This window comes from Piliocolobus tephrosceles, chromosome 6, assembly GCF_002776525.5.
Source record: "Piliocolobus tephrosceles isolate RC106 chromosome 6, ASM277652v3, whole genome shotgun sequence".
In the NCBI taxonomy this organism is placed as follows: domain Eukaryota; kingdom Metazoa; phylum Chordata; class Mammalia; order Primates; family Cercopithecidae; genus Piliocolobus; species Piliocolobus tephrosceles.
In genome coordinates, this window is record NC_045439.1 from 147,534,578 (window position 1) to 147,547,521 (window position 12,944).

Consider the following 12,944-nt stretch of genomic DNA (forward strand, 5'->3'; position numbering starts at 1 on the left):
CATATTAGTGCCAGGAATCAATCTCTTGCCCCACAAGTATTTTTTATTTGTGGAGCAATCACCTTCAAACTCTTGTTCTTCAAGTCTGATCTGGATCTTTGGGGCTGAGCTCTGTTACGAAGTCATGTTCTAAGAAACAGTAATAATCTCATTTTCTTATTGACCAAAAAAGACATACATATTTAAGACTGGGCACAATGACTCAGGCCTGTAATTCCAGCCCCTTTTGGAGGTTGAGGCGAGAGGATCATTTGAGCTCAGGAGTTTGAGACCAGCCTGGGCAACATAGTGAGACTTGGTCTCTCTCTCAAAACAAAAACAAAAACAACATAAATATTAAAAAACAAAAAAAACAGATTAGGAGAAGAATGAGGGATAAAAAACATTACTTAGAATCAAATATATTGGGCCGGGCACAGTGGCTCAAGCCTGTAATCCCAGCACTTTGGGATGCTGAGACAGATGGATTACCTAAAAAAAGAAAAGAAAAGAAAAGAAAAGAAAAGAAAAGAAAAATATCATCTTAAGTACTTGTTAAAAGAATGAAAATAGGCTGGGCACAGTGGCTCATGTCTGTAATCCCAGTTCTCTGGGAGGCTGAGGTGGATGGATCAACTGAGGTCAGGAGTTCGAGACCAGCCTGGCCAACATGGTGAAACCATCTCTACCAAAAATACACAAATTAGCTGGGTGTGGTGGCGCACACCTGTAATCCTAGCTACTTGGGAGGCTCAGGAAAGAGAATCGCTTGAACCTGAGAGGTGAAGGTTTTGGTGAGCCGAGATCAGCCACTGCACTCCAGCCTGGGTGACACAACAACACTTTGTCTCAAAAAAAAAAAAAAAAAAGAAAATGAGCTAGGTACTTACCATCACAAGAAGTTAGAAAAAGAATAGCAAACTGGGCGCAGTGACTGACACCTGTAATCCCAGCAATTTGGGAAGCTGAGATGGGAGGATCTCTTGAGCCCAGGAGTCCGAGACCAGCCTGGGAAACATAGTGAGATGACATCTCAAAAACAATATATATATATTTTTTCAGATGCAGTTTCGCTCTTGTTGCCCAGGTTGGAGTGCAATGGTGCAATCTCATTTCCCTGCAACCTGTCTCCCATGTCGAAGCGATTCTCCTGCCTCAGCCTCCCAAGTAGCTGGCATTACAGGCATGCACCACGACGACTGGCTAATTTTGTATTTTTAGTAGAGACAGGGTTTCTCCATGTTGGTCAGGTTTGTCTCAAACTTTCAACCTCAGGTGATCTGCCCACCTCAGCCTCCCAAAGGGTTGGCATTACAGGCATGAGCCATTGTACCCAGCCAAGAAAAAAATTTTTTCAGAGACAGGGTCTTGCTATGTTGTGTAGGCTGGATTTGAATTCCCGGCCTCAAGCAACCTGCTTGAACTTGGCCTCCCAAACTGCTGGTATTACAGGTGTGAGCCATTGCACTTGGCCTAATCTCAGTTTTGAATAGGTAGGTGTCTCCAGAGGAAGGTTTCTTTGGTATATCTTCAAAGGTCTACTGGATAAATGCTAAAATACTCTTTATAAAGAAACACTACTCACAAAAGATTTCAAGTAATACACTTATTTTAATAGTACAAAATGTAATCTGCTTTCCAACCAATGACAGAAAAACTTTCAAAAAATTTATGAAACCACTCAATACCTTGAACAAAGAAAAACGCAAATAACTAAGTAAATATTACAATTATGTACTCCAAACCCCAAAAAACAGAGACCATCATTACAAGCCAAATCTTTTTTAGAGTTGGTTGTTGCAGGTTACTAAAATGCATAAAACAAAATCTCTACCTTTCAGACTTACAGAAAAGAAATAAAACAACTCCAATAAGAAAGCTAACTTAAGTTTCATGGGAAGCAGATCATACTGATGACTTTAAAATGTTTTTCAAGGAGTTTACGGAACAGAACATCTATATCTTGATTTTTATGGCAAATGAGATTTGTGTTGACTTTTGAAGCTTATGTGTCTTTTGACGTATCGCTCAGAAGTAAAAACCAATCAAGAGGGACAATAACATTCAGGGGACCCACAGGACTTTAACCTGATCTGAAAACATAAAGCAAAATTTTGAGACAAATTAGTTTAAAAATGCAAATGTATTTTGGTTTAGAATTAAATATTAAACAAAAATTATCACAATTAGGATGTGACTGAAGTTTGAGTAAATTTTTGTCTACTTCATACATCATATTGGTCATTTAATGTGTATGACAAGGGTATGGCATCAGAAAACAATACTTATAGCAAGTCTATTATTACTGCTAGAAATTGATAAAACTAGTGTTTTGGATGTGACATTGTTTGACGTGTCATTATTTAATAAAATAAAATAGAAAATTTTGCTGTGAAACATTCTTCAGAAAGACGGAAACTGCCTAGGCAAGTGAGTATCTATATATCTCATTGAATTTCTATATACATCTCCTTACTACATCACAAGCACAAAAATAACATTAATATATTTACATGTATGTAGTAGACAAAAATGAATTAACTTTCCCTAGAAAAACTATACTTATTAAGAAAACATTGCTGGGCGTGGTGGCTCACACCTGTAATCCCAGCACTTTGAGAGGCCGAGGCGGGCAGATCACAAGGTCAGGAGATTGAAACCATCCTGGCTAACACGGTGAAACCCCATCTCTACTAAAAATACAAAAAATTAGCCGGGCGTGGTGGCGGGCACCTATAGTCCCAGCTACTCAGGAGGCTGAGGCAGGAGAATGGCATGAACCTGGGAGGCGGAGCTTGCAGTGAGCTGAGATCATGCCACTGCACTCCAGCCTGGGCCACAGAGTGAGACTCCATCTCAAAAAAAAAAGAAAACATTAATAGACACCATAGAATAAAAAGCAAGGCCCTCAAAAAAAAAAAAAAAAAGGCAACCATTTCAATAGCTGAGTGCTATTGCTTTTTCTCTTTTTGTTTCTTTGAGACAGGGTCTTGCTCTGTTGCTTAGGCTGGAGTGCAGTGGCACGGTCTCGGCTCACTGCAACCTCTGCCTCCTAAGCTCAAGTGATCCTCCTGCCTTAAGCTCCTGAGTAGCTGGAACCACAGGTGCAAGCCACCATGCCTGGCTAATTTTTGTATTTTTTGTAGAGGTAGGGTTTCGCCATGTTTCCCAGGCTGGTCTTGAATTCCTGAACTCAGGCTATTTGCCCACTTTGGCCTCCCAAACTGCTGGTATTACAGGTGTGAGCCACCACACCCAGCCCTACTTTCTCTTAATAGCATTTTAGTAATGGAGAAAAAGGATAAAAGTTTGTAGACAGATACATCTCTACTCCAGAAATATCTGCTAGGCAGAAGCCAAGCAACCTAAAAATCATAGCTCTATCTATTTATGGGAAAATGGCTCATGTTTTTGTCAGTGGTAACACTTCTTCTTATACTTAAAAGTTAATCCCTAGGGCTTGTACTAAAGCAGAAAGCACTAGTTTAGTTAGGATACATTTTTCCTAAGTGTCCTATTACTTAAACCTTTGGTACAAAGATGAATAAGTTGACAGTAGGCTATGAGGCCTACTATCCAGACTTCATCACCATCATTCTGCAGAGATCTAAAAAACATACAGATTAACTATAACATCATCAGAAGGAATTTTACTCAGCTTGTAATGACCTAAAAACAAAGGCTAAACAGCAATGGGACCCTGAAATAATGTCAAGTACATTCTGCTTGGTTGTTCCAACAGTGGTCCAAGGGTCTAGTGGCAGAAATGGCAGTCCTGAAACAGATCTTGGTAAATCTGCTTGACTACATTCTTCAGGTAGTTGTTCTCCAGTGGCACTTTAGATAGAATGGCAGCAATATCATCTTGGCTGGAAAGAACAAAGGTTAATCAATTTTTTTTGTTGTTTTTTTGCAACGGAGTCTTGCTCTGTCGCCCAGGTTGGAGTGCAGTGGAACAATCTCAGTTCACTGCAAGTTCCACCTCCTGGGTTCATGCCATTCTCCTGCCTCAGCCTCCCGATTAGCTGGGACTACAGGTGCCTGCCACCATGCCCAGCTAATTTTTGTATTTTTAGTAGAGACGGGGTTTCACTGTGTTAGCCAGGATGGTCTCCTGACCTTGTGATCCACCTGCCTTGGCCTCCCAAAGTGCTAGGATTACAGGCATGAGCCACTGCACCTGGCCAGGTTAATCAATTTTTTAAAAATCTTACACTTGTCTCCAACTGAGTGGAATTTACGTTCTTGGTTTCTCAGTTTCCTAGGAAGCACAAATGAGCATTTCTGGAAATAACCAGATGTCCAGTTTGAAATGGGATTCCAAAACAGGGCCTAAGAACCAATTCTATATGTAATTGTGAAGTATCTTAACCTAGCTACTTTTGTTGGTCATAAAAAATGTTAGCCTTGGTGTTTGCTGACAAATATAAGATGAGCACATTTTATTTTTCTTTTTTGGGGGGACGGAGTCTTGCTCTGTCGCCCAGGTTGGAGTGCAGTTAGTGGCATGATCTAGGCTCATGGCAACCTCCATCTCCCGGGTGCAAGCAATTCTCCTGCCTCAGCCTCCCGAGTAGCTGGGATTACAGGCGCCTGCCACCGCGCCTGGCTATTTTTTCTATTTTTAGTAGAGACAGGGTTTCACCATGTTGGCCAGGTTGCTCTCAAACTCCTGGCCTCAAGCGATCTGCCCAACTTGGCCACCCAAAGTGCTGGGATTACAGGCATGAGCCACCATGTCCGGCCTAGGTGAGCACATTTTTAACATCTGTTATCCTCCAATCTGTCAGCAGTGTATCTAAAAAGTCACAGAATACATCACAGTCTAGGAGGAATGAGACATTTTTAGGTCTGGTTCCACAGACTCTGTTTTGAGAAAGCCTGGTTCTGTCACCCAGGCAGGCCAGTGGCATGATCCTGGCTCATCACAACCTCCACCTCCCAGGCTCAAGCAATCCTCCCACCTCAGCCTCAAGATTAGCTGGGACTACTCACCACCACACCCAGCTAATTTATGTATATTTAGTAGAGGCGGGGATTCGCCATGTTGGCCAGGCTGGTCTCGAACTCTTGAGCTCAACTGATCCGCCCACCTTGGCCTCCCAAAGTGCTGGGCTTACAGACATGAGCCATCATATCTGGCCCTAACTTTTTTTTTTTGAGACAGAGTTTCACTTTGTCTCCCAGGCTGGAGTGCAGTGGTGTGATCTTGGCTCACTGCAACCTCTGCCTCCCAGGTTCAAGCAATTCTCTGCTTCAGCCTCCCGAGTAGCTAGGATTACAGGCACCCACCACCACGCCCGGCTAATTTTTTGTATTTTTAGTAGAGGTGGGGTTTCACCGCCTTGGCCAGGCTGATCTTGAACTCCTGACCTCGTGATCCACCCGCCTCAGCCTCCCAAAGTGCTGGGATTACAGGTGTGAGCAACCGCGCCCGGCCAACTCTGTTTTTAAAGGTCATAAAAGTTGTTTACATATTATCTGTACTAAGCTAATGGTGAGTTTTTTCCTTCTTGATTCATGTTTTAGGTTGAAGTATTCAAACAGTGAAGCAGGTACAAAAGAATAGACCAGTGGTCTCCAGCATTCACTGGAGATAGCAATGAAGGTCACTGACTTTAAGAAAAAAATTCTTCGCCTGTAATCCCAGCACTTTGGAAGGCTGAGGTGGGCAGATCACTAGGTCAAGAGATCGAGATGACCCAGGCTAACATGGTGAAACCCCGTATCTACTAAAAATACAAAAATTAGCTGGGTGGGTGTGGTAGTGTGTGCCTGTAAGTCTCAGTTACTCGGGAGGCTGAGGCAGGAGAATCACTTGAACCCGGGAGGAGGAAGTTGCAGTGAGCCGAGATTGTACCACTGCACTCCAGCCTGGTGATACAGTGAGACTCCATCTCAAACACACACACACACACACACACACACTCTCTCTCTCTCTCACTCTTCAAAATGAACTCAAGAGAACTGACATTTAGCTCTCACTATGGTCCACTGATTTGCTGACCACTTTGAGGAATCCTTCAAATAAAATGAACATTAAAAAGTAGTCCAGAGTCTTACCCTGTTGGCCCTTTACTCACCTAGTGTTCCCAACATGATTCCGAATGGTGGAAGGTAATGGTACAGATGGATAATAGGCTGAGAGAGACAAAGTTATTTCAAACTTTGCAAATGCTGCAGAGCTAGAGAATAATAGTCTCAATCTGTAAAAGACAAGATCCACAATTAAAAATGCAACACAATAACAGCATGAAACACAATTTTTTTTTTTTTTTGAGATGGAGTCTAGATCTGTCTCCCAGGCTGGAGTGCAGCGCACGATTTTGGCTCACTGCAACCTCCACCTCCCAGGTTCTATCAATTCTCCCAAGTAGTTGGGATTACAGGCGCCTGTCACCATATCCAGCTAAGTTTTGTATGTTTAGTAGAGACAGGGTTTCACCAATGTGGCCTCAAACTCCTGACCTCAAGTGATCCGCCTGCCTCACCTCCCAAAGTGTTGGGATTACAGGCGTGAGCCACTGTCCCAGCCCAATTTCATTTAATTTTTACACTGGCATGTCCAAGTTAGGTATACATTATTTCTTTTCCTTTTTTTCTTTTTTTTTGAGACGGAGTCTCGCTCTGTTGCCCAGGCTGGAGTGCAGTGGCGTGATCTCGGCTCACTGCAACCTCCCCCTCCCAGGTTCAAGCGATTCTCCTGCCTCAGCCTCCTGATTAGCTGGGACTACACGTGTGTGCCACCACACCCAGTTAATTTTTGTATTTTCAGTAGAGATGGGGTTTCACCTCGTTGGCCACATTGGTCTTGAATTTCTGACCTCAAGTGATCCACCTGTCTCACCTCCCAAAGTGTTGGGATTACAGGCGTGAGCCACCGTCCCAGCCCAATTTCATTTTCTTTTTACACTGGCATGTTCAACCAAGTTAGGTATATATTCTTTCTTTTCTTTCTTTTTTTTTTCAGATGGAGTCTCACTCTATCACCCAGGCTGGAGTGCAGTGGCGCGATCTCGGCTCACTGCAACCTCCACCCTCCAAGTTCAAGCGATTCTCCTGCCTCAGCCTCCCAAGTAGCTGGGATTACAGGTGCCTGCCACTGCGCCTGGCTAATTTTTTGTATTTTTAATAGAGACGGGGTTTCATCATCTTGGCCAGGCTGGTCTTGAACTCCTGACCTCGTGATCCACCCACCTTGGCCTCCCAAAGTGCTGGGATTACAGACGTGAGGAGATAGAGTCTTTTTGTGCCCAGGTTGGCGTGCAGTGGTGAAATCTCGGCTCACTGCAAACTCCGCCTCCTCGGTTCAAGTGATTCTCCTGCCTCAGCCTCCTGAGTAGCTGGGACTACAGGCGCCCACCACGACGCCTGGCTAATTTTTGTATTTTTAGTAGAGAGACAGGGTTTCCCCATATTGGCCAGGCTGGTCTTGAAGTCCTGACCTTGTGATTTGCCCACCTCGGCCTCCCAAAGTGCTGGGATTACAGGAGTGAGCCACTGCGCCAGTTGTTGACCAAGTTGACCAAGTACTTACTGTATATATATATTCATTTAATAAACTGTTGACCAAGTACTTACTGTTGGGTTGAACTGGATTCCCCCAAATTCATATGTTGAATTACAAACCCCTAATACCTCAGAAAGTGACCTTATTTGGAGTCGCTACACAAGTAATATGTTAAGATGAAGTCCTTCTAGAGTAAGGTGGGCCCCTAATCCACTATGACTAGTGTCCTTATAAAAAGGGTAAATGTGGAGCAGACATGCACAATGAAAGAACACCACGTTAACATGAAGGGAGGTTATGCATTTACAAGCCAAGGAATGCCAAAGATTGCCAGCAAACCACCAGACATTGGGAGAAGGCATGGACAGATTCTAACAGCCCTCAGAAAGAACAACACCGCTTACACCTTAATCTCAGACTTCCAGCCTCCAGAACCTGTTGTTTAAGGTACCCAATTTGTAGCACTCTGTCATGGCAGTCCTTGGGAACTAATACACTTACTCAGTATTATTAACATCTATGTTCATTAGGTTATAATTTGGTCCCCATCTCTTTAAATACTCAATCTCCTCTCCGAGGAGTCTGCAATGGTGCACTACCAGTGAGAATTCTTCAAGCATCTAGAAAAAGTGGGAAAAAAAATCCAATGAAATTATGAAAACATTTCAATGCTTAGTGGCTCACTTATAACTAACTCAAAAAAGTTTAACAATTGAATACATTTATCATTTCAGAATCCACTATCATTTATGTAAAATTTCAGTTCTGCTTTTTTTGGAAAGATATCACAAATTTTCCTTTAAATACTTCAATCAGGCTTTACCTTGGGTACCTGATGCTGGGTTCTACATGTCTTCTTCCAGGATTCCTTTTCCTCAACGTACTGGAAAATAAGCTTATGAACTAAAAGGGAGGAAGGAGGAGCTTGATCCTCTGGGGAAGGAAAAAAAAGCAAAAGCAGGTTAATATTTATGATACATGTATTTTATATAAGCAAAAATTACTATATTATATAAGCTAGAAATACTCTAAACACTACCAGGTACATAAGTATTCTGTCCCTTTTTTTCTTCTGGAGTCTCCCTTCTCCCTCTGTCGCCCAGGCTGGAATGCAACGGCATGATCTTGGCTCACTGCAACCTCTGCCTTCCTGGTTCAAGCAATTCTCCTGCCTCAGCCTCCCGAATAGCTGGGATGACAGGCACCTGCCACCATGCCCCGTTAATTTTTGTATTTTTAGTAGAGACAGGGCTTCACCATGTTGGCCAGACTGGTCTTGAACTCCTGACCTCAGGTAATCCACCTGCCTTGGTCTCCCAAAGTGCTGGGATTACAGGCATGAGCCATCATGCCCAGACGTATTCTCTCCATTTTTATTTTCAAACATGATTACAATACATATGGTGAAGATAAGACATTTCTACAAAAACTCAAGCCTTTATCACATATAGAAACAGTATTTGAGTAAGAGTGTGGGTTTACATGTAACACAGACCTGAGTTTAAATCCTGGATTTCTTTTCATTTCTTTTTTTGAGATGGAGTGTCACTCTATTGCCCAGGCTGGAGTGCAGCAGTGTGATCTCAGTTCACTGCAACCTCCGCCTCCTGGGTTCAGGCAATTCTCTTGCCTCAGCCTCCTGAGTAGCTGGGACTACAGGCACACACCACAATACCCGGCTAATTTCTTCGTATTTTTAATAGAGACAAGGTTTCACTATGTTGTCCAGGCTGGTCTTGAACTCCTGACCTCCAGTGATACGCCCACCTTGGCCTCCTGAAGTGCTGGGATTACAGGCGTGAGCTACGGCACCCAACAATCCTGGCTTTCTTTAATATCTAAGTGATCCTAGACACAACACTTAAGTTTTTTGATCTGTCGTTTCCTAATTTGTAAAGTGGGGAACAAATCACGTGGACTTCATAGTGTTAAGTAATACACATGCCTGATACAGACTGAGTGCTCATAATAGTAGTTTTTAAATTATGAAAATAGCTATTAGTCATTGCTCAAGACCTAGTAATCATTTTTTTTTTTTTTTTCTGAGATGGAGTCTCGCTCTGTCGCCCAGACTGGAGTGCAGTGGAGCGATCTCGGCTCACTGCAAGCTCTGCCTCCTGGGTTCACGCCATTCTCCTGCCTCAGCCTCCTGAGTAGCTGGGACTACAGGCGCTCGCCACCAGGCCTGGCTAATTTTTTTTATATTTTTAGTAGAGACGGGGTTTCACCGTGTTAGCCAGCATGGTCTTGATTTCCTGACCTCGTAATCCACCTGCCTCGGCCTCCCAATGTGCTGGGATTACAGGCATGAGCCGCCATGCCCTGGCATGTAATAATTTTTTTTTTTTTTTTTTGAGACGGAGTCTCGCTCTGTCGCCCAGGCTGGAGTGCAGTGGCCGGATCTTGGCTCACTGCAAGCTCCGCCTCCCGGATTTACGCCATTCTCCTCCTGCCTCAGCCTCCCAAGTAGCTGGGACTACAGGCGCCCGCCACCTCGCTTGGCTAGTTTTTTTGTATTTTTTAGTAGAGACGGGGTTTCACCATGTTAGCCAGGATAGTCTCAATCTCCTGACCTAGTGATCCACCTGTCTCAGCTTCCCAAAGTGCTGGGATTACATACAGGCTTGAGCCACTGCACCTGGCCAATAATCTTTTTTAAATCATTTTTTTTTTTTTTTTGAGACAGAGTCTTGCTCTGTCACCCAGGTTGGAGTGCAGTGGCACGATCTCAGCTCACTGCAACCTCCACCTCCCGGGTTCAAGCAATTCTGCCTCAGTCTCCTGAGTAGCTGGGATTATAGGCACCTGTCACCGTGCCCAACTAATTTTTGTATTTTTAGTAGAGATGGGGTTTCATCATGTTGGCCAGGCTGGTCTCAAACTCCTGACCTCATGATCTGCCTTCCTTGTCCTCCCAAAGTGCTGGGATTACAGGCGTGAGCCACCGTGCCTGGCCAAAAAAATCATTTCTTTTAAAAGCTACCAAAAATTTGGAACATTACCCAAGCAGTTTTATGTCTAATACACATTTCTAAGAAAACATTATTACTGTTGTCGTTGCTTATATTTAACATAGTTTGTGAAAGAGTTCTCAAGGTGCAATTTATACCTGTAAAGCACCAACAAATATTTATTTATTTGTTTATTTATTTATTTAGAGATAAGAGTTTCTCACTATGGCCCAGGCTGGAGTGCAGCGGTGGAATCTCGGCTAACTGCAACCTCCACCTCCTGGGTTCAAGCGATTCTCTCACCTCAGCCTCTTGAGTAGCTGGACTATACGCATCCACCACCACGCCTGGCTAATTTTTGTATTTTTAGTAGAGATAGAGTGTTTCACCATGTTGGCCAGGCTGGTCTCGAACTCCTGACCTCAGGTGATCCGCCTGCCTCAGCCTCCCAAAGTGATGGGATTACAGGTATGGCCCACCGCGCCCAGCCAATTTTTCTTTTAATTAAAAAATTTTTATTTTTATTTTTGTAGAAACAGGGTCTTGCTATGTTACCCAGGCTGGTCTCAAAGTCCTGAGCTCAAATGATCCGCCCACCTCGGCCTCCCAGAGTGCTGCAATTACAGGCATGAGCCACTGCACCTGGCCCAACAAATTTTTATTTTTATTTATTTAAATAAATATTTTATTTATGATTTATTTATTTTGAGACAGAGTCTCACTCTGTTGCCCCAGGATGGAGAGCAGTGTTGGGATTTCAGCTCACTGCAAGCTCTGCCTGCTGGGTTCCCGCCATTCTCCTGTCTCAGCCTCTCCAGTACGTGGGACTACAGGCACCTGCCACCACACCTGGGTAATTTTTTTGTATTTTTAGTAGAGATGGGGTTTCACCGTGTTCACCAGGATGGTCTCGATCTCCTGATCTCGTGATCTGCCCACCTCGGCCTCCCAAAGTGCTGGGATTACAGGCATGAGCCACCGCACCCAGCCTTATTTTTATTTTTATTTCTCTTTGAGACAAGGTCTCACTCTGTCACCCGGCTGGAGTGCAGTGGCGTGATCTTGGCTCACTGCAACCTGCACCTCCCAGGCTCAAGTGATTCTTCTGCCTCAGCCTCCTGAGTAGCTGGGGCTACACGAGGGTGCCACCACACCTGGCTAGTTTTTGTATTTTTAGCAGAGATGGGGTTTCACCATGTTAGTCAGGCTGGTCTCAAACTCCTGACCCCTGGTGATCCACCCGCCTCAGCCTCCCAAAGTGCTGGGATTAAAGGCATGAGTCAGTGCCCAGCCCCAACAAATTTTTAAAGGCTTAAATGTTTTCAACTTACCGTCTAACAGAGATTGAAAATTCACATCAACAATCTTCCTATAACGCTTGTCCAGGAAAGGGAGACCAACTAGAAAGAACCAGAATAATGATTTTTAAAAATTTTTTTAGAGAGTCTCACTTTGTTTCCCAGGCTGGAGTGCAATGGCGCGGTCTTGGCTCACTCAAGCTCCGCCTCCCAGGTTCAAACAATTCTTCTGCCTTAGCCTCCTGAGTAGCTGGGACTACAGGCGCGTGCCACCACACCTGGCTAATTTTTTGTATTTTTAGTAGAGACGGGGTTTCACCATGTTAGCCAGGATGGTCTTGATCCCTTGACCTCGTGATCCGCCCACCTTGGCCTCCCAAAGAGTTGGGATTAAAGGCATGAGCCACCATGCCCGGCCTTTTTTTTTTTTAACTACCTGATTTGAAGTCACATAAAACTCAGTACTTTAGAATCCTACTCCTTCTGCGTAGCAGAGTTTTTCCACAGGAAGTTGAAGGGTTATCCTTGAATCATTATTCTCTGTATTTAGTAAAGGCTCCCCTGAGACTGTTCAACTACACTGACTGGTATGTCTTTGAAGGACATTTAAAAGGTAGTATACAGCTATATTTGTTAAGGCCTCCTCTTTTAACCCCCAACTTCTGTGCAAAGATAATTTTATTTTCAGCAATCATATAAGGAAAATGGCTATGATCTCCCTACAACTACTATCCTTGTATAAATACAGTAAAAATGAGTTATGCTTTTAGCATTGCTATAATACGTTTTAGGTAGCTGAGATAGCTGCTAGCTCCTCCAGACTCTAGGGTTATCTGTCTCCTAAACTGATTATTTTCTCTCTGTTGAATGCTTTGTTACATATTTTCTATGTGTTAGGTACTGTGGATAGCATGAGAAAAACAGCATATTCAACCTGTGCCCTCAAGAAGCTTACAACTCAGGGAGACGCACAGATAACTGCACTAATAAACACAGCAAGAACTACAAACTATGATAAGCACTATTAAGGAAAACCACAGGAAGCAAGAACATACAACAGAAGGGCGAGAAACTGATCACTGAGAGCTGAGCTCTTACAATTATTAGTAGGAGTTCATTAGTGAAGTGGTGGAAAAGAGCGTTTGGGCATAGGAAACATCAGCATGAAGGTGTTGAGATAGGATAAATACAGCTGAGCAGGAAAGA

At 43.6% G+C, this 12,944-nt stretch overlaps 1 protein-coding gene across 1 annotated transcript in view; it reads right to left on the reverse strand.

Moving 5' to 3' along the window:
- Positions 1 to 1,571: 1,571 nt before the first annotated feature.
- KNL1 (kinetochore scaffold 1) overlaps positions 1,572 to 12,944 on the reverse strand; it is a 73,762-nt gene continuing 62,389 nt past the window's right edge. The window contains exons 22-26 of the mRNA XM_026456349.2: positions 11,772 to 11,840; positions 8,313 to 8,422; positions 7,991 to 8,109; positions 6,063 to 6,185; positions 1,572 to 3,848 (exon numbers count right to left, since the gene is read on the reverse strand). Of these exons, the coding sequence (XP_026312134.1) occupies positions 3,734 to 3,848; positions 6,063 to 6,185; positions 7,991 to 8,109; positions 8,313 to 8,422; positions 11,772 to 11,840 (536 nt within the window). The 3' untranslated portion in view covers positions 1,572 to 3,733. The remainder of the gene's footprint in view (positions 3,849 to 6,062; positions 6,186 to 7,990; positions 8,110 to 8,312; positions 8,423 to 11,771; positions 11,841 to 12,944) is intronic.